We start from the raw sequence: 20,310 nt of genomic DNA on the forward strand, positions 1-20,310 counted from the left end.
CCGAAATCACGATTTGATTATGAGGCACGCCGTAGTGGAGGACTCTGGATCAATTTTGACCACCTGAGGTTCTTTAACATGCACCTATATCCAAGTACACGGGTACCTTGCATTTCGCCCCCATCGAAATGTGGCCGCTGTGGCCATGACCTCGTGCTTAGCAGCACAAGACCAAAGTCGCTAAGCAACCACAGTGGATGCCTTTCTCTTCAACGCCTCAATTCAAGGTATGGCAGTTCAATTGGCACGCTCCTGAGCTTGACGAGGTTCCAACACACACTGGTACGATGGCCGCAGCTGTGCTGCCATCTGGTGAACTTAAGCACACATACAATCGGGCTACATGCAGGTGGGCATTCAGCGCGTGCACTCTGCTCTACGGGCTTTTATTCCGTGTCCCACACCCACACCGCATAAGTGTGCCACCACTAAAACTGCCGGTGCGTCGGTGACGCCAAGAACGGCAGCTCGAAGTATGTATGCTCTGCCAATGACACCTTTGCACATGTGTCCGCGACACCATGACATGGACGTCACATGTGCACAAGTGTCGCATGCGACAAATGTGACGTACAGCGACACCGTGACATCACGTGCATATGTCACATGTGCACAAGTGTCACATGTGACGTACAGCAACACCGTGACATGTACGTGACGTCACGCACATATGTCACGTGTGCACAAGTGTCACACGTGTCACATGTGGGCGTGATGTCTGTAATCTGCACTCATTGACCCTTCAACTATTCTGCCGTGCTGGTGCTGCTCCCATTTTCCGTTCCTCAACCACGTGTGACATCATTGTGATCGACGGCCACCAGATTTTTGTAAGCAAAGCCAAGGGAACATTGTTGTTGTTGTTGTATGTGCTGTCTGACTGTGTTGCGCTTGTCAACTGGTTTCTTCATACGTTGGACTGGGGATGTTAAAGGCTGACTGCAACAATATTTTGGAACACATAAAAATCCTAATTTATGATAGTGTAGACACAGAGAGGCCTTTGAGCAAAATCTTATGCTTAATATACAAGTGGATGTGTAACAAAAAGCTTGCGTAAATCAATGTTTTCAGACAGAAAGCTGGAAAGAAATAAAGATAAAGAAAAGCCATTATTAGTACTGCACAGAAATGACCTGGCACTCTAAAGGTTGAGAAGCAGTGATGGTCATAACCAAGAGACGTCGAGCAAGCAGTGCGCCTTGGCACTCAGGTGCAGTAAGTGCATGGTTCTGGGACCTGTTTCATATCCGCTCACCCCCAGGTGCCCCTGTTTTCTGCTAAGGTGCTGTTTAAAGTGCATTAAATAAAAAGCAGGTGATTACTAGCTTTGTGGCTTTGCCACGATTACTTCAAAGGCATGCACTACTCATTGATAACCAATTCAACCGAAGTGAAATTTTGTTGCAGTTGACCTTTAATTCTGCGAGGCAGCTGTTATTACATGTAGTGGATACAAACCGCCTTTGCGCTGTAAATGTAAAAGGTGCTACATTCACAAACAAAAAATATGCTGGCCAGCTTAACATTAAAACATTAACTATGGTGTATTGCAGCTCAAGCCTATGACTTGGAGCACCATGGTTTACAATCATACCATCAGTTTCTACTTGAGCGTGGCAATCGCAAGAGCAGCAGCAGCGCCTGAAACATTTACAGCGCGAAATCTTTTGCTGATCAAAATGTGTGCAAGCAGAACCAAATTACCAAGCCGTGGCAATCACCAGAGAAAGTTTGTATGTACCTGACGAAAGAAACCTAAAAGCCACCACCCTTTCAATTAAAGTAGAGAACCTGGCAAAAAAAAGTGCTGATGCCTGAAAAAAAGAGAGAACATCTGTTTCTCACATATTTATCGACATGAGCATTGCAAGCAGAGAAATTATATAGCGAGTCACTATTTTGAAATGCCTCAACTTCTACAAAGTATATGACCAAGTACCGACCATTATAATAACACAGAGCGCACAAAAATTAATGTTTCGCACAGCATACCAAAGACATGTATTCTCAATAAAATCAGAGAGGAAAAAAAAAGTGTTGAATATGCGTGTAGTTGTCAATTTACCATTGGTGCATGCTTGCGTGGTCTTTCACGGCTTTACAGCGTAGGACAAAAATTTAGAGGCTACATCCATAGCCTGTGAAGCCTTACTGCTTTTGCGTGTCATAGTTAAAACTTCTTTGACCTTGGTTGGCAGCTTTACTGAAATCCAGTCTCTCTGTAGTCGAGTGGGATATTGACACACAGATGCTGGCATGTTTCATATATGATAGCGGTGACCTTCACACTTTTGTGGTGGACTGTGCTTTTCATAATCACTGCGCATTGCAGTTCTTAACCCAGATTACTGTTGGCTGCTTGCGTGGACGAAGGTGCAATATGTGAAAACTTTCAGAAGTCCAGCAGTCAAGGTTGATCAAAATTGCGGAATGGCCTGCAGATAGGACCAAGGTTGCTAGGGAACATGATAAACCACGGAAACAAATCTTTCAAAACATGCACCATGCATCTGAAAGGCTCTCGACTAGAGGGCAGAAAGACACACAAACATATTCAATACACCACACACATGTATTTGGAGCACCTCCGATGTGGTGAATTTACAGTAGCAAAGAAAGCAGTTCTGAAGTGCTCCCATGTTGCTGCAGTGTAGATAGGACTGATGGCCCGACTTGCAGTGGTCTCTTGCCGCAAGGCACGGTTGCCAAGGAAGCCATCCACACAGCAGAGAGGTTTAGCAGTCAGCGACAACTAGACATAATAGCTTCGACACCTGCATACAGATACAACAAGACATGATTTTAGAAATGATTTTAAAGAAGACCTCACAAAGGTTAGCAGCTATGTGAATAAACAATTAAAATGAACAGTAAAGGCAAGCAGTCAGTCAATTTAGACCGTTAAACCACCCTTCTGTTCTGAAAGATCACATACGATCACCGACTGATCATTCAAACAGCTTCATGGCACTGCTATTGGCCCTATAGACTTGATGTATAAGGTAGACAAAAAATTTGGCCACCTTAGAGCACACCGATTGGTAATACAAATTCGGCCATCATGACTGCGAGCTAATTTGGCCATTAAGTAGTTTGAAAAGAGTGGTAGCTTTGTTTTGATGCATCGCTGGTGCCTCATTGAAACCGAAACTAGCAAAGCCTAGTTGATCTAGTTGTTGCTGGCTGAGCACAAACCACAGGAAAAGTAAAGCCGCTAGCTGCTGTAAAGGCTGTCTCCTGTGCGAATTCTGCGCATCCAGCATTTGTTCCTCATGATAGTGAAACAATCACTGCAGACTGATTTTTGTTGCTCAGAATCATCAAGCCGCTTCAAGTGACACGGACTCCACCCTTGACATCTCTGTCAACGAGGGAGGTGATTATTTTCTGAAAAATGACTGTTGTGAAGATACCCGCGATGATTCAGCTATCATTGTGCAGTTATTGGTCATGAAAATATGTTGGACGGCGCAAGCATAAACTTGTGTTGCTGCCTGCTGCAGAAAGCAGCATTTCAGGGAGGGCTGCCGCATGTTCCAGAGGAATGGGCAACACGCGGCAACCCTCCCTGACTGGCTACTTTCTGTAGCTGCCAGCAGGCGGTGATGTTAATGTTAACAAGTTAATGCTTGCGCTGTCGTGGCAGCAGTTCACTTCCCCATAAACGAAGGCAACTTTGCACTTTTTTTCTTAAAAACCAGGCAATTAACTGTGCCATGGCTTACAGTGAAATGACGTAGACTCCAAAATACAATCTTTCTGCAATATTTCAGCAAGAACGGCACAGTGGTAAGTGCAAAATCTTTTTTCTAACACGTTAAGTGAAATATGTGTCTCTGTAATACACACAAAGTTTACTGCACAGCGTCAATGCTGTCATGCAAGAGATGTCTACCATCCACCATCTTGAATCCATTTTACTGTGTTTATTCTATTTATTCAAATACAAGGCCACATTCTTTCTCAAAATCCTTAGTCTCATAGTCTACCCCACCTACCTTATATGTACGGTCTTTCATTTTCGGGTAAAACTCACAATTCGCTATTGTTGAACCCTAAACAAAATTTATGAAAATTGGATTCCAGATTTCTTCCTGCGGTTTGGCCTTTCGTAAAATGTAATAATAAATGTGTTAACAAATTAATAAATGCTGCCTACTTTTTGTGAGCAAGTGGTCAGGATATATCATTATATAGATAATGCTAATATTACTATATCAAAATATTTCACTTAAAACTGGCCTATATAAATATAACGTAGATTAAGCACCTCACAGCTTTGCGTGACAAAAGCTAGTTGCTTCTTTAGTCGCAATGTCTACATGAATATAACAATGGCACATTGCATCGCATTTCCCGCATGTCACATAAATGCAAACAGCAGTAATGTGCTAGAAAGCGAATTAACATAGCGATGACTTTGCGCTGCACTGCGAATGGCAGCTGCTAGAGTGAGAGGATGTTTACCCAACTACGTTACGTTCGAAGAATCGTGGCTAATTTGCCTAGTTGGTATATCATTATATTGTTGAAAGAGCGTATATCTGGAAGCTGTAAAACAGGGCGACACAAGACACAGACGAAAGGCCTAACTGGTCTATGGACACAAGAGGTGGTCAAGATTGATGTGATGTAGATAATTTACTTCAACAAGGGCTTGTAAGTGATGGAAAATCTCCTCCTGGAAGAATGGCGGCACTACTTTTTGTACATTTTTTATTTTGTTAACTAAGTAAAATTAAATTATGGGGTTTTACGTGCCAAAACCACTTTCTGTTTATGAGGCACACCATAGTGGAGGACTCCAGAAATTTCGACCGCCTGGGGTTCTTTAACTTGAACCTAACTCTAAGTACACAGGTGTTTTCACATTTCGCCCCCATTGAAATACGGCCGCCGTGGTCGGGATTCGATCCCGCGACCTCGTGCTCAGCAGCCTAACGCCATAGCTACTGAGCAACCACGGCAGGTAGAAAACGAAGTAAGGTAGGGACGCTAAACCTGTCTCAATATGTCATTTTCATTAATGTGATTTTTTTAAAGCATATTATTAATGTCTTACAAGAAAGATTTGCAGAGGTGAGTTATACACAAGACTTACAAGCAGCTCTCTTTGCCACTACATGTTCCTGTGAGCGATTTCGCTTGTTTAAATAGAATGTTCCTGTCCAAAAGGTGACCACTTCATGTGTTAATGGTTTGTAAAGATTACCGAAGAATCTCAAACTTCGAGCGGCCAGACAAAATTTCACGAATTCTCCCCAATTTCTCTTTTTAAAAACAACACCCAATTTTTACCCCCTCCTCCTCCTTGAATTTAAAAAAGTACAAAACCCGAAAACAAAAGACCCTACTTATATGCAAGAGTCATGGGTTCAGATGCTGTTTCGACATGTATGATATTTCCACCACTTAAGCTTTTAAAGAAGAACGAAACTTTGCAAATCATACACACTGACAAGCTAAGCAGTATTTGCCTTCAAACAAACATACAGGGAATGCCTTTGATTACAGTTGTCAGAAACGAGACACTGAGAGAACAAACCACTGGCGCAACAGCGGGCGAAGAGCAGTTGTAGGGCATGCCAGAAAGTGATGTTTACCGGGACGCATTTATTTTACGTTCTTTTCTTTTTCTACGTAAGCTCAGGAACAAACTTTACGAGTCAGTTGCAGTTGCCGACCGCAGAAATTGAAAAATTTAGATGTGCTGAATTGTTTGGACCATGTCGCGGTACAGGAACTAGCCTCCCATGTATGCAATAATATGACGATGACCAAAACGTCAAATAACGTGTTGTACAGTGTTCAAACTTATAGACTACACCTGCACCGACGGGGGGAAAACTTGGGTGTTGCTATGAGCAAGGAGAGATTTTGGTTTACTGCCAAGTGTCTCCTTAAAACCGAAAGGAGGCTTCTGGCTTAGTCCATTGCCTAGCAATCTAGTAGCTGCTGCCAAAGCCAACGGTACAAGACAAGCGAAGTCAAACCAGGCGAGCTGGCACACTTGTGTTTCTTGCTCGATGTAATCGATGGCTACACAGTCTAGGGTGGCTTCACTGTCCTTTGCTACAAAAGTATTGCCACTCAGAATCATCGGCTAGCTCCAGACTCGCTGCCTGTGTCGACGCGAGGCGCGTTGAATCGAGAGAAGTGCCACACAATGGAAGTTGTAAACCTACAATCATTCTGCTAGCGGGGAACGGTCAACCTCTGTTCAAGTTACCAGGAGAAGCAAATTTAGCGAAACTCTGCATGTACTTTCCCCTGTGTATGGCGACAGCACAGCAATTATCAAAATACAAAATGACATGACTGTATGTAAACAAGCATATACAACACTTTACTCAGATGCTTTGTGGTGAACGTGACTTAAAGGCGCTTGCTCTTTTCCCAAGTGAATTTGTCTTTCTTTCAGGCAATCCCCACCGACTTAATTTGTTAGCTACTGTAAGCCGCTTTATATTAGTGCATATATTTCCTTTTTCGTGGGTCTCCCAACTGCACCCTCGCCTTACAATCGTGACCACATTATAGTCAAATAACTATGGTATGTTTACTGCATGACAATGGCCTTTCCAAGCAACCTCCACTTCCTCCTGTTTCGCACCAGCTGACTCCATTTAATGACTGCAAATTTCCAAATAATGTCGCACCAAATAATCCTCTGTCGTGCTCGACTATATTTCCATTCTCTTGACACCCACTCTAGCACTTTAATAGACCGCCAGCTATTTGCTCTGTGCATCACATTACCTGCCAAACTACACTTTATATTCTTAATCTTATTAAAGGGACACTAAAGGCTACCAGAAAGTCAAGTTAAAGTGATAAAGCAATGCTCTAGAACGTCTAAGGCGTCAATATTGTCACGAGAGGAGAAGCCAGTCAGTCAGTTCTAAGCGAACGGCCGTTCACAGTTCGTTTCTGCAGCAGCGTAGCTGCTGCAGAAACGCAGCAGGGGTAATGGCACGCGCTAGTTACGCTAGAAGTCGAGGAAGAAGAGGTGTGCGTGGTAGCTGCTGCAGAAACGAACTGTGAACGGCCGTTCGCTTAGAACTGACTGACTGGCTTTTCCTCTCGTGACAATATAATCGCAAACAGAGCTTTAGTAACTGAGAAATTGATGTAAATTCATGACACGATTTGAGACCCCCCAGCGACATTCCGGTACTAGCCCGATGACGAAAGCACTCCTCATCATAATTTATGTCACTAGTACTCAACTACTCGTATTAAAAAGATAATTTCATTAAATTATAAGACGGAAGAAAGTGCTACTTGTCTACTTCTATTCGATTCTAAGAAAAAATAACATTTTGACGTTATCCTTGAATAGTATGGGCGATCGAAAGGTTTCGTTTTCGCTCGACTTTGCGCCGCGCGCGCTTTGGAGTTTCAGTTGTTTCTTTATCGCGTCGTGCTGCGGTGGTCCTGCTGGCTCGCGAAACTTGCATTTGGAACAAGCAGCGAGAATGCCACGTCCATGTGATGTCCTGGGATGCGCGAACGGTCCGCGGAACTTGGCCAAGGGCAGTTGCAGCGGCGAATCGAATGTTACTTATCACTGTGTGCCAACGACTGAACCTCTCCGTTCGAAGTGGTTAAGTGCCGTACCTCTGCCACAGCGCGCTGACAAAGAGCCGAGAAATCACGTAGTGTGCTCGCTGCACTTTCCTCCAGAGGATTACGAGTTCAACGCCGACTTACTGAAGTTGTGTGAAGCGCCTTTCAAAGCAGGCCGTCGTCATAGTAGTATGCAACGACGCCGGCAGCGCGAGCCCTCAACAGCAGGTCACGTTCATCAGTGCTTAAATCGCTGAACTCGAGCCTAGCGTCGCAAGCTAATGTGTCATTGTCAGTGTCATCTGTTGCAACGAGCGTCGAAGTTGACGTCATAAAATAAAGAACCAGCTTATCGTCGTGCACTTTCCCTTCCGCTAGCCACAGTTCCGCTTTCGCGCTACTGTTGGCTCTGTCTTGGCTCTGTCTCTGGCCGCGCGTTTGCGTTTTGTGCAGAAAAGCCGTAGCGCCGTCTGCGGGAGGCATTTTACTCACCTACGGCGCAACGTCACTATGAGACCATGACGACAATACTCCTCGATCGGAGGGCGGGTGATTTGAACTGTGCTAGAGGTATGCGGACGCTTCAGAACGCATTTTCTCTTAAAATAAGTATCTTCTTCGCACAAAACAAGCGTTTCGAGGCTTCTGGGATTGTATTTCAACAGTCCACGTTGACTTAATATTAACCTTTAGTGTCCCTTTAAACAGAATGTCACCTATTCTGATCCATAATGCCCGCTTCCCGTCTTCTAACGTTCTGCCCATAATTTTTCGTTCCATCACTCACTGAACAGTCTTTAGCTTCTTCTCAAGCTTTGCTAGCCTCAAACGTTGCAACCCCGTATGTTAGCACAACAGGTACAGACACCGAAAACAAACTTTCTCAATGTTCTTGGCCTAGTCTCGCTTAGGGTCGCACTCACTCTCAAAATCGATCTTCTCGGTGATGTTCTTGGTCTTGACAATTTCCTCCTGGTTGGCCACAAAAACCGAGCCGTTGCCCAGATCCTGCCAGCCGTTGCGCTGGATCCACATCTGCAGTTCCGGACCTGCAAAACAGAGCACAGACAATTCACCCTTTCCGCAGCAAACAACACCACCGGACCAACTCACCGGTCACGTCGAGGAAGTCCGAGAGCAGGGACTTGTCGATATGCTGGTAGGTCATGTTCACCACGTAGCAGACGACTGTGCACAGCCGATAGAGAACAGACATGCACATAAACAAGTTGCGCGACTCTAGTACAATTTTCAATGGAAGTGTAATTGTTTTAGAGAAGGACAGATACCTGAACTGTGCAGCATAGTAGTCTAGCATTTACGTGCATTTTGCATGCAAAAATACAATCGACAATGGCGTGCAACCCGAACTGAAGTGTGGACGAAATGCTCTTCTGTACCTGAACCATCAAAGAAGTACAATTCTGTTTTGGTTAGGTTAGAGCTAGATTTAAACTGAAACCAGTAAAGAGAACTGCTTCAAGCTGCTCTGGCAAGGAGCTATCATTCCTTGCACCACATCACCCTTGCTAACGAGAACCTTTTTAGAAACAGTGACTTCACTGTTTCTGAACACGAAGTTGGTGAAGCAATGGGGGCAAAAAAGGGTTCTAACCAGCAAAGCACAAAGTGGGAGAACTTGAAACTTACACTTTCTGACGGAGTCATTAAATCCACTGATGGTCTGCAACAGTGCCTTGCCCTTTACCGATTCCTGCAGTGGAGAAATGATGCCACTCAAACAGCCTGCCGCCATGAACCAAAAGTTACAAAACAGAAGACACACTGTTATAACTGTTTTGACACATCATGCACTGGAGAGAATCTGCAGTGATAGTAGCTAGAAGCCAGAAACAGATGACGTGCATACATCCCGCTTGCTTATCAGCAGAACTGAGATCCTTATCATTTTATAACTTGAAAAGCGCTTGATTCCAATACAATATAAGAAAGTGTGCTGAAAAATACGAAGAATTGTTCGGTTACTCAAGAAGACATTATTGGTTTATAATTATTTTCATATTTTGCATCTTTAGAAATGCCACTGAGGGACACTGTGCTCAACTAGCAATTAACATGATCTGTGCCACAGACAAATGGAAATATTCGTGAAGTAAATCATTGAAATATTTAGGTACTGGTGGCCGAAATTTCAGGTTCTGTTATATACTGTTTATGTGGATGGAGTAGTTGGTGGGCCCGTGGGTAGGGCTTAATATCTGAGCAGATCCAGAAAATCAGACCTTTCAAATTTAGTTGGTGACTGTAAACATATTCTGTTAAAATTAGGGATGTCCCAAACTAAACACAATTAAAGAATAATTGGTGTCACTGAGATAATCATAAATGTTGGCAGGGATACACCAGCACCAAAGGTTAGCACCAAAGGCCAGCACCCACTCCCACAAATACGTAAAGGCGTAATGACTAACCTACAGAGTGAAAGAGTTTAAGAACAATCGCATGACTAATCAGCAACCTGAAACAGATGCCAATGTCGCATCACAATACAGCTTCTGCCTTTATGCAACTTTCTTATTAAACGAGAGTGCCTGCTCCACTTACCCAAAATTTTTCGAAGTCACACATCTCGAGCAGGTAGTGCAAATGTAATGCCAGCTGAATCTCCTTGTCTGAAAGCTGAAAAAGAAAAGAAATGTTAATACAATAATAAAAAAGAGGTTATCATTGCTCTTTCCTGAGCACTGTGTATTTAACAGAATATAGTGAAGTTGGAGGAATAGCAAGGAAGATGGCATATAATTGTTCATATGAGATGTACTGAATCGAGCCCTTGTGCTACGAAATGTGCGGGAGTGTTAAGGTCTCGGTACATGGGGCTTTCACGTTTGTCGTGATGCCATCAGAATTTAGCTACCAGAGTGACTGTATAAAATGGTGGAAGTACAGTACGATTATTGTAAGGCCTACTGTATGAAACGAATATAGCTTCATAATGCCTATCACTTTTGTCACAGGCACCCTCCACTGCAGTCGAGAATGCTGCGTCGTCTCTGAACAAGAACTGACAAGTTGAAGTGCCTACATATTCAATTCACCCTGCGCTGCTAGTTCCACTTCACCCCTTAGTTAAAGACCTTAGTTAAAGTTCGAAAGTTTTGAAAATTTCTGGATTTATCACTTTTTGCAATTTGAATGCTCTGTGCTAGATAACGCAGACGTAGTGTACTTGAAGTAGCATCAACTATTTGGCGAGAGGAGATAAGGTACAGCACAGTCGACACGAACATCACGGAGCAGAAGGCGGTGTATCAAGGCAGGAAATAATAAGATCCAAGATGAGTGGTTTGATAAATGTTGTCACGAGCAGGCCAGATCGACAATGGCGTTTTGTTCAAACCGACCACCACTTTCATCATATGGAAACCAAAAGGGTTCAGCGCTGCCATATCACAAACATGCCGTACATAGTCTCGAAGGTAGCATATTCGAGTGCAGACCTTTTCCTGGTCGATGAGACACTTGCAGAGCACGAAGTCCGTGTGGGGCAAGTTGGTGAGTGCCTTGAGGAGGATGGCGACGACCACATCCTTGTTGAAGTTTACAGGGTTGAACTGGTAACTGCGAAATGTGGAAAGCGGCGGCACGCCGCGTCGGCCAGCTGGAATACACATCCCAAAACGCCGCTACGCGCGGCTACACTCACAGCTTCAGCACTGCCAAGTTTGCCTCCAGATCGTAGACGTTTTCGCTAGCTTGAACTCCCACGTACTGCTCGAGCCGGACGAGGTTCTCAGGGTTATACCTGCGGACGGTTTTGCACAAGGTAAGAAAGGCTGCTACATGTGAATGTCCGAGCGATTGCGCCCCAGTTGAAAGAGCGCACCGCTACTTACCTGTCGATGCCTTTCAACATCTGCGCTACTTGGTGCCGCATTGCTTCGGCGTGCGGCATACCGAGCGGCTGTAGCGGCTGTTTCGAGTAGTCGGTACCGATAAAAGCCATTATTTCTGTCGATTATTAACACGTGGCTAACAACCTACGATCGCAGCCGTCGCGGATTCTTGACACACGGTCGCAGAAAACACGGAGACCGTGCAACAACAGCGGCGCCAACAATGTAGTTTAAAAATGTTTAGTGCAAGAAGCAGAGTGACAATCGAGGCAGTGCTAATGCGGAAAGCTACACTAAAATTACTACTACAGCGCCCTAACAAAAAATAAAATCTGATCAATAAGTTGTCTTTTAATTACTTTGCAATATACTAAAAGTTTGTGCAATAACTTAAAATATTATTTCAAATTTTTAAGCTGTTTATGGTGCTATAACTTTTTATAAATCTACAGATATGACGCGGCGCTGTAAACGCATTTCTTACAGAATTTCCGCAGATGTCCACAAAGAGCGTGTGGCTCTACGTCACTAATTCTTACCATTTGCTATGCGGCATGTGTTGTAGATTACAACTCGTGCTTTTGAAACATATAAACTGGCGCCCTTTTAAAATCAAGCTTTCATGAAAAAGAAAGAGACGCACAATTACTTTCTACTTCTTGTGTACGCTTCTCGTAAAAGTTCATTTCCCCCTAATTTCGAAACAGTGTGGCCAGGCGGTGGCCATTTCACAAACTCACGCATGACTACGTTTCGCGAAGCGACCGCTGTGTGGCAGCACCAGACGAAGCCCAATTTCTGGCAGGAAAATTGAACAAGGCTTCCTGTTCGAAGGGCTGTAATAAATAAACACAATTTTGCTTCGGCGTTGTTGCATGGCCAGCGACTCCGCTTCGGGCACGGATTCGCTGTCTCTTTTTCTCCCTTTCATTCTGTAACCATTGCCATCTCCCTCACATCTCACTTCTGTCCTTTCTTTCATCGTTCTTTCTATGCACTTCGCCTGTCCTTGCCTCTTGCCTCTCATCCGATAGCACTCACTCTCGTAATTTTGTATTCGTTTGCATATTTATTTTCCCTGTTATCGACGGCTAGTGCTTGTGCGCAACAGTTCTTACCTCTCTGCCTACAACGCCGCCGAACGCAGACTCACTTTCGTGCAAATAAATTACGCCTAGAATTACAATTTCTGGCCTAAAAAGTAAGATCGCTAAGAATTTCGTTTGTTTCGTCGTTTGATTTTGCTGCTGTATTCAATTAATTATCCGTATGGTGGCAGCAGCACAAATCATCATGGTCATAGAATATATTTTTAAAGAAGCACGGTATGATCGAGTTTATGAAATCAGCACTTAATTCGCTTCACGTGGATGCGTAGTCCATTTGTATTTTACACTTAAACACTATTTGAAAAGAGCGCTTACAGCTGTTTTGTTTTTGCAAATGGAGGAACGTTTTCAATAGTGGATGCTGCGATTTCGCTTTCGAATTTGGAGCGCATGCGCTCTTCTTAACATGCGTGGCCATAAGCAGAACTTTGCTATATCAGAGTTCTCATCGGGTTAATGTCAGAGTCCGTGACTCTGGTAATGTTGACACAGAGACGCGTATGTTATAACACACGCGTCTAACATATAACATACACGTCTAACATATACATATCGAATAGTATATAATTCGATACGTCGAACGTGTCATTCTCGCGAACTCCGTTGACAGCATATTTTAGGTGCACTTTGGCCAGCGTTGGTTCCTCACATGTTCATGAGTCGTTTTGAAGTATGAAAAGACTCAAAGCATTAAGCCCGCGAATAAACGAAATTGCCGCGCGCGGCAATTTTGCGTTTACTAAAAGTTCGCGGACTTCTTTCACGATCGGAAACACCACGGAACGCTGCATCGGGAGTTTTTCACCTTGATCTACAATTTTATCACTGACACTTTACATCTAATTATCATTTATGAGAAGTTGATTAATTAAGACTAATACAATTAGGCCGAATGAAAAAAAAAAGGTACTCGCAGTATCTCCGAGCGACGGCAAACAGCATTAACCTGGTTCTGTCCAGCTACGTGGCATTTGCATATTTTAAATCTGGGTGCATGATAGATGGAATATCCCGTATGTCTGAGACCTCAGAGACAAAAAATCTGTTCATCTTTGCACAGCGCGTAGCTGCATCTGCTGTGTGTGGCCTCCAAGATGGCTAACTTATTTTCTTTTCCTCTTTTTGTGAACTTTAAATCGGGCGAAGCGTGGAGAAGTGGTTGTCGTCGTACGTCCGCCGAGCTTACCCCCGCTCACCCTTGCCACTCGCTCAGCGATATCACAAGTGGAATCGCGCTTGGTCGTCTGCTTCAATTGTCGTCCCATGTATGTAGATGGGAAAGATAAGACAGAGGAGCTTGATCAGGCGTGCAAGAAACGGAAGACGCCGGAAACAAGAACAGCCAAGCTACGAACCAAGCATTAGAAAGTGGCTAAATCGGGGCATCACATGCGTTGCGCGTCTCTGTGGCGTTCTAGCACCGGGAATTCCACTTCTGAGAAGCTTTTCAGGTTTCCTAATGACAGACGGTAAGCACAAGTATATCACTTTATTTTCTGAGCAGGCATTCAATTTGCGTGAATAAACCAGTTATGTGCAAGCCAGAGTGCACTGTGACACGGGAGCAGTGTCGCTCGACCCATTCGTCATGACGGCAGCCCACCTGGTGAATTATTTGTACCGAAGGGCTTGAGTGCGTGCATGTTTTTATTGCTCAGTTACCTTGCTTTAGGCTGAGCTTTGGGGTGCGCAAGTTTTTGAGCACATGTATTACAGACGAGGTGCAATGTTATTTGTTTTGTCGGCAAAATGTATTTAATAATACCAGTAATACAAGTACAATCTGTTTAATGCTAAATAAGTGCGGACTGGCGATCCCCCTTGCCATGAAGAGTGCTATTAAGTTTTTTTTTATGAATGTTTGGTTTCTTTAGTTGCTGTTGTATCAGAAAAGTGCCCCAATACTCGCAGTTATTTCCTGTATGCAGGGTGTCCCAGCTTACTTTAGCCAGAGTTTAAAAATATGCCAATGCCACGTAGCCGGACGGAACCAAGGTAACGTTTGCCGTCGCTTGGAGATACTCAAATTATTTCTTCATTTTATTTTTTTGTTCATTCGGCAACTGCAGATTATGTAACCGTATTGTTCACCGAGAAACGCTGGCAGTGTAAGCTATACACGAAGGCGAGCTTAGTGGTTTTTTTTTTTTTTTTGATGGTGTGTAGGGAACCGAGGGGGCCGCGCCGCACCTACTGAGACAGACCTCGAGCGGCAGCTGGAAAATGCTACCGCGTTAAAACAGGGTCTGTGTTTGAGTTTCCGCGTAACATATTCACGTTTTGTCGTATATTCAAATTACAATCCCACGCCATTATGTCCGTAGGTTAGGTGTAAATCGTACTTTACGATCTCTCTACGTATTTCACGTTGGTAAATTCAATTAGCTCGATAACTTCCTTGCGCCGCATGGAAGGCCTGCGTGGTTGGGTATGCGGGGTTCGAAATATATTTTGCAGAGGGGGCGTCCGACGCTGGACGCCAAATGCAGTACGCCGGAAGCCAACGCCGTTTTTTTTTTTTGCGATACGGGGCCCTTAACGCTATCGCGTTAGAACCACAACATAATCACTGTCATCATCATTTCTTGCCTATTTATTGTGCACTGGAGGAAAAACGCATCTCCTGTTGTTTTCTAAGGGCCCGTGTACTGTTCTGAACACGGGCCCTTAGAAAACAACAGACGCATTTTTCTGGAGTAAGTATAGAATAAGAAAAACACATTTTTTTTATTCTATACTTACTCCAGGCAGCAAGAGTCCAATTTGATTTGCCAAAAATTTCATTTGAAGCCTGTTTTCGCAGGCAGACTTTCCTTTAAATTGGACACGTTATCCTTGCTTCGCTCAGAATGATGTCACTTTCTCAAATACAGTGCATGTCGAGATCGGTTGGGGGGTACACTACAGAAGACAAGGCAAAAATTGGCAGTGGCTTAGCTCGGCTATGCCAGGATACACGTGGCGAAAGCTAAGGCATAGCATGGTTAGCCTTGGTTAATCTTGATTGCAAGTCCAGGTTAGTCTGGTCGTCTAGCTGTGTTGCAGCGTTTAGCCAGTCGTTCGGTGCGCTGTTCGTCTGTTTCCTGGGCGATTCGTTTCCTCTTCATCTCGTTCCGATGTCGATTCCAGGCCTCCTCCTGCTTATCAGAATTGTCGCCATCCATACTGCCGCCTCAACTATGATTGCGGCGCACGCGAGCTCTCCTTTTCAATCATCCGACATGTTACCAGGCATGCGACGCAGCTGGCGAAGCGAGCGGAGGCGAGCGCAACAACGAGGAACGCGGTGTGACGTCATACCAAACGGTGGCGGCGGTAAAGGCGTGGCGCTGCGCAGCGGCGGAACACCTGTGGCTCGGTGCTACTAGTGGCGCATGCGCAGTAGTGACTAGAGAGAGAGAGAGAGAAATATCTGCGGCGAGGCGCGCGTTGTGATGTCATGTGCCTCCTCGGATCACCGCCACGGTGAAATCGCAAGTTCGCGGTCAGTAAAGCTTTCGCTTTAAGAAACAACAACGTTACAATGGTTTTTGGGACTAGACAACAATGTCCAACCTTCGGGTCCAGCCACAGTCCAGCCTGAAACGCTAGGGCCACTGCGTCGCTCGTTGATGAGGTACGTACTACGGAACTATGCCGAGCGTGGAGTTCAAGTGCCGAATTAAAAAAAAAAATCATATCACGCATAAAACAAAACACTGAAATAAAATGACGGAAGTGGAAATCCCACAAACATGCCTATTTGAGGCACGTTGTGCACTATATATCTTCACTGTATCTTTACATGCACTGTACCTCAGCACGAAAATCATGGCTGAAAGTGAACCAAAAGCCGATATTTTGGTATGTGTGTCGTGTTTTTTTCCCCCAGCAAATTCGTACCTTATGTATTGGCGCAAGAGAATTTTCACTGTCAAGTGAAGCCTCTAGGACAATAAAGTAAGATAATTCCGATGAACGCCAATCAAGCATAACTTTGCAGGAATAAAAAGCGATCATGATAGATGGTGATTCTGTAGGCACGTTATAAATGAGACGTTATAGTTTATTTGCCTCATGACAGGCGTCAGCCTAACAGCCCGTGCATGGTTTCTCACCAGCTTTTTTTTTATCGGCGCCTGAGCGTACAAGAACTTACCGTCACTGTATCACCGCTTTGTAAATTTTTTTTCTCCGGGATAAGCACTCCGTGTGTACCAGATATATCCGGCATGCGTATTCAGGTGTGTGTTCTGAAAAATTTTTTTTTCCACTAAACGTGGTAATCGGCATGGAGTAATTTTAATGTAGTAGAATGGTAATTTCGCCCGTATAAGAACGGTTCATGCATTCGCGGCACTTTCGTAAGTATTTTAGGGCGCTCAAAGCACTTTGTCTGTCCGAAATTGCAAATAAACACATACTGAATACTACATACTGAAGACGAACATTTCTCACGCCAAAGTAGATTTTGGTGCGCAGAACCATATTTCACGCACTTGAGCAAACTCCGAAAGCACGTCACGTGACAACAGTTTTCTATTTTCATCAAGAATGTACTGAGAAATTACTATGAGCGAGGTATAGTAAATAAAAGGGTAGGTCCGCTGTGTCCGCCCTGTTTCTTTTTTTCCTTTTCGCATTGTGTAATTTCGCGCTGCAGTTTTAAGTATAGTGAATGGCATTGATATTTTCTTTTTTACAAAATTTGAGACGATTGAGCGACAGATGTGGAACATTTGACGTGGAGTAACATAATTTCTGTGCCCATCCCAGAGATCTGTTGGGCATCTCGTCATTGTCTGTTATCATACTGTTAAAGCGAAAGCTTTACCAGCGGCGAACTTGCGATTTCGCCATGGCGGTGATCCGAGGAGGCACATGACGTCACAATGCGCCTCGCCGCGGATATTTCTCTCTCGCTCCCTAGTCACTACTGCGCATGTACCACTAGTAGCACCGAGCCACAGGTGTTCCACCGCCGCGCCTTCCCTCCGCCGCCGTTTGGTATGACGTCACACGCGTTCCTCGTCGTTGCGCTCGCCTCCGCTCGCTTCGCCAGCTGCGTCGCATGCCTGATAAGATGTCGGATGATGGAGAAGGAGAGCTCGCGTGCGCCACAACCACAGTTTAGGTGGCAGTATGGACGGCGACAATTGTGGTAAGCAGGAGGAGGCCTGGACTCGACATCAGAACGATATGAGAAGAGGAAACGAATCTCCCAGGAAACAGACGAACAGCGCGCCGAACGACTGGCTAAACGCCGCAACATAGCTAGACGACCAGACTAATCTGGACTTGCAATCAAGATTAACCAAGGCTAACCACCCTATGCCTTAGCTTTCGCTACGCATATCCTGACATAGCCGAGCTAAGCCACTGCAAATTTTTTCTGGCTCCCGCCGTACGCTCCTGCAACAACATTTATGCAACGCGATCTAGCCGAACTAGCCAAGCTTCTTTGAACGTAACGTTGGGTAAACGTCCTCTCAACGTCGCAGCTATGTACCGTTCGTTATGCAGAGCAACGTCAGCGCTGCGTTCACTTACTTCCTAGCGATTTAGCGCCGTTTACATGTGTGCGATGGAAGCGGAAATTGGACGCGATGCGTCATTGGTCGTGTTAATGTGAACGCGTCTGCCGGATTTAGTTTACTCGAGGCCGGCAGGCGCTGAACGTAATATATATGCTGGTTCTTTGCCTGCGCGTATAGCTAGAAAATGAGGCGTAATAAAGCCGTATTCATATATGCCTGTGCATAATATCGTAAATGCTGACCACTCGCTCACGCAAGGTGGGCAGTGCTCATTAGTCTTGTGCCACCTGCGTTCGTTATCATACCTTACGAAATTGCCACCTTAGGGGGAAATTGAGTTTAACCCGATTTTTCGTAAAACTTGTTCGGGATGCAAATATCGAGAATAATCGGGCTTTACCACAAAAAGCGACGTACCCTGTAGGTACGTAATTTGTCAAGGAGTGTATTCATGGAGGAAGCGTAGTGGCGAATCATGTACATGATAGAATATTGTCACTTACAGTGTCTACTTTTCCGCTGACCGGCTAACCACTGACAATTGTGATTCATTGCGTTTGAATGCCCCAACGATGCCACTGGGTCGGTGTATAGAGACTGTGCAGCGGAGGGCTTCGGATTAGTTTTGCACACTGATTTTTTATAACGTGTCGTTAAACCTAAGTGTGTTCATCGGTGATCAAAACTATACACACCACAGGGCTTGCCTAAAAAAAAAAAGGATTTCTTCGTAATTCATATGGACGAACTGCAATTGACGAGTGCACTGGAAAGTTGACAATGCCAAGTTTAGAATGCAGTCCTCGATTTCAAGCTACGTCAGTAGGTGGAGAAGAAAATCGGCTTTATCGCAGAACCCCTGGTGCATATACCATCGCGCAGGGGAGTACCTTCGTTTTTGCCTTTCGCCCTGTCAGCATGACTTCTGAGATCTGGCGGCGCGCCCGGACCGCGAGCACCTGCTGTTCTTGGAAGCCATGCGGTCATAGTCGAGAAAACAGAGTGCCTTTAGGCGGTGACATTATCTTGATGATGTCAGAATTTGGACTTGTTTTTGCTCATCTTGAATTTACATCAAGGCCGCCGCGCTGTATGCGTGCTCTTCTGCACCTGTCTCGTGTTCCGTTGTAGTAAACTTAAGCACAACTGCTAACTTCAAGTGTGACTACTAGTATGACTTCTGGGGCGACTACACCGTGCGACGCGTAGTATTTGAACAGTTGAGATATGAAAGGAACCTCACGGAGTTCCCGACCACAAAAGAACCGCGGGCCATAAAGCCACTCTGGCTAAATTACACTGTGGCTACATCGACGCACTCACTCGCGGCGTCGTCTGCTCTGGGCGCAACGCAGACGACGGCGGCGGGCCGAGCGTCCCTGCGGCGGCCGACGACGGCGCGAAGCTTTCGTTGCACTGCGCATGCGTCACGCGTCACGTGGTCTTCTGCAAGGGCGCATGCGCAGCTCCGCACACGTGGGGCAGCCGTTTCGAGCCCCGGGTCTCGCGGGTCTCGCGCGAAACGCACCGCATAAACAGAACGGTTCGAGCGAGCGCCCGCGCTGTTCGACACAGGACACGGGGTGCGTGCGGATAGGGTGCGTGTTTTTTCGGGCGGGAGGGCGCGGAGTGCGGACTTCGACTCCGGTTTCGCGAGCTCCGCCGCTGCGAGAGGAACTCGACCTCGTCGCGGCGTGCTTACCACGGTTCGTTAGCCCCCGCCGTGCCAGCAAGCAGCGGCTGCGACCTTTGGGTGACGTTTGGCGGCGCTTCGACGCAAGCCGTTGCTGTTAGCGCGAAACCTATTTCTTCTTTTCGTCCACTTGTTCGCGCTCGGAAGGAACAACTGTTGCAGACTTTCAGTCCGAGTGACGGTGAACGTGATCGCTCGCTGTGTGCATGTGACGCAACATAGGATGTTTGTGAATGCCGTCGTCGCCTGGTCCACTGCACTTCGCCAGCCGTAGGAGCACGCGGGAAAAAGCGGATGAGCAAGTTTCGGCGACTTTGATCCGCCTGCTGGTTACCCTTCCCCAGGTGGGTTATTCCGTTTTTTTTTTGTTAAAATACTTTCGGTTAGATGAAAAGCACGTTACCCGGTTCCGGCACCCCAATTCGTGCTTCCATTGTTTCTTTTTTCAACGACGAATGTTTGCGATAGCGTCGTCTCAATTTATTGAGCACGCTTTCCTTGCATTATAGCACACGAAAAAATAAAAGTGGGTGATGTTCATTTTACAATCCAAGACAACTGAT

At 45.4% G+C, this 20,310-nt stretch overlaps 2 protein-coding genes across 3 annotated transcripts in view; one reads left to right on the forward strand and one right to left on the reverse strand.

Moving 5' to 3' along the window:
- Nucleotides 1–2,556: 2,556 nt before the first annotated feature.
- On the reverse strand, nt 2,557–11,656 carry eIF3k (eukaryotic translation initiation factor 3 subunit k). The gene is made up of 8 exons (XM_065436652.2): nt 11,430–11,656; nt 11,240–11,338; nt 11,034–11,154; nt 10,138–10,212; nt 9,223–9,286; nt 8,686–8,760; nt 8,496–8,621; nt 2,557–2,777 (listed from the first exon to the last, which is right to left on the reverse strand). The coding sequence occupies exons 1-8, from the start codon at nt 11,537–11,539 to the stop codon at nt 2,746–2,748; spliced, it is 702 nt and encodes a 233-aa protein (XP_065292724.1). The 5' UTR covers nt 11,540–11,656; the 3' UTR covers nt 2,557–2,745.
- Nucleotides 11,657–13,874: 2,218 nt separating this feature from the next.
- LOC135905686 (A-type potassium channel modulatory protein KCNIP1-like) overlaps nt 13,875–20,310 on the forward strand; it is a 348,523-nt gene continuing 342,087 nt past the window's right edge. Inside the window, exon 1 of one of the 2 annotated variants that reach the window (XM_065436651.1) lies at nt 13,875–14,007. The gene's annotated coding sequence lies outside the window, so the exon portion shown is untranslated. Of the gene's footprint in view, nt 14,008–19,678; nt 20,092–20,310 lie in introns of those variants that run through there. The other variant, XM_070521905.1, reaches the window with a different exon arrangement.

Source organism: Dermacentor albipictus, chromosome 7, assembly GCF_038994185.2.
Source record: "Dermacentor albipictus isolate Rhodes 1998 colony chromosome 7, USDA_Dalb.pri_finalv2, whole genome shotgun sequence".
Classification (NCBI taxonomy): domain Eukaryota; kingdom Metazoa; phylum Arthropoda; class Arachnida; order Ixodida; family Ixodidae; genus Dermacentor; species Dermacentor albipictus.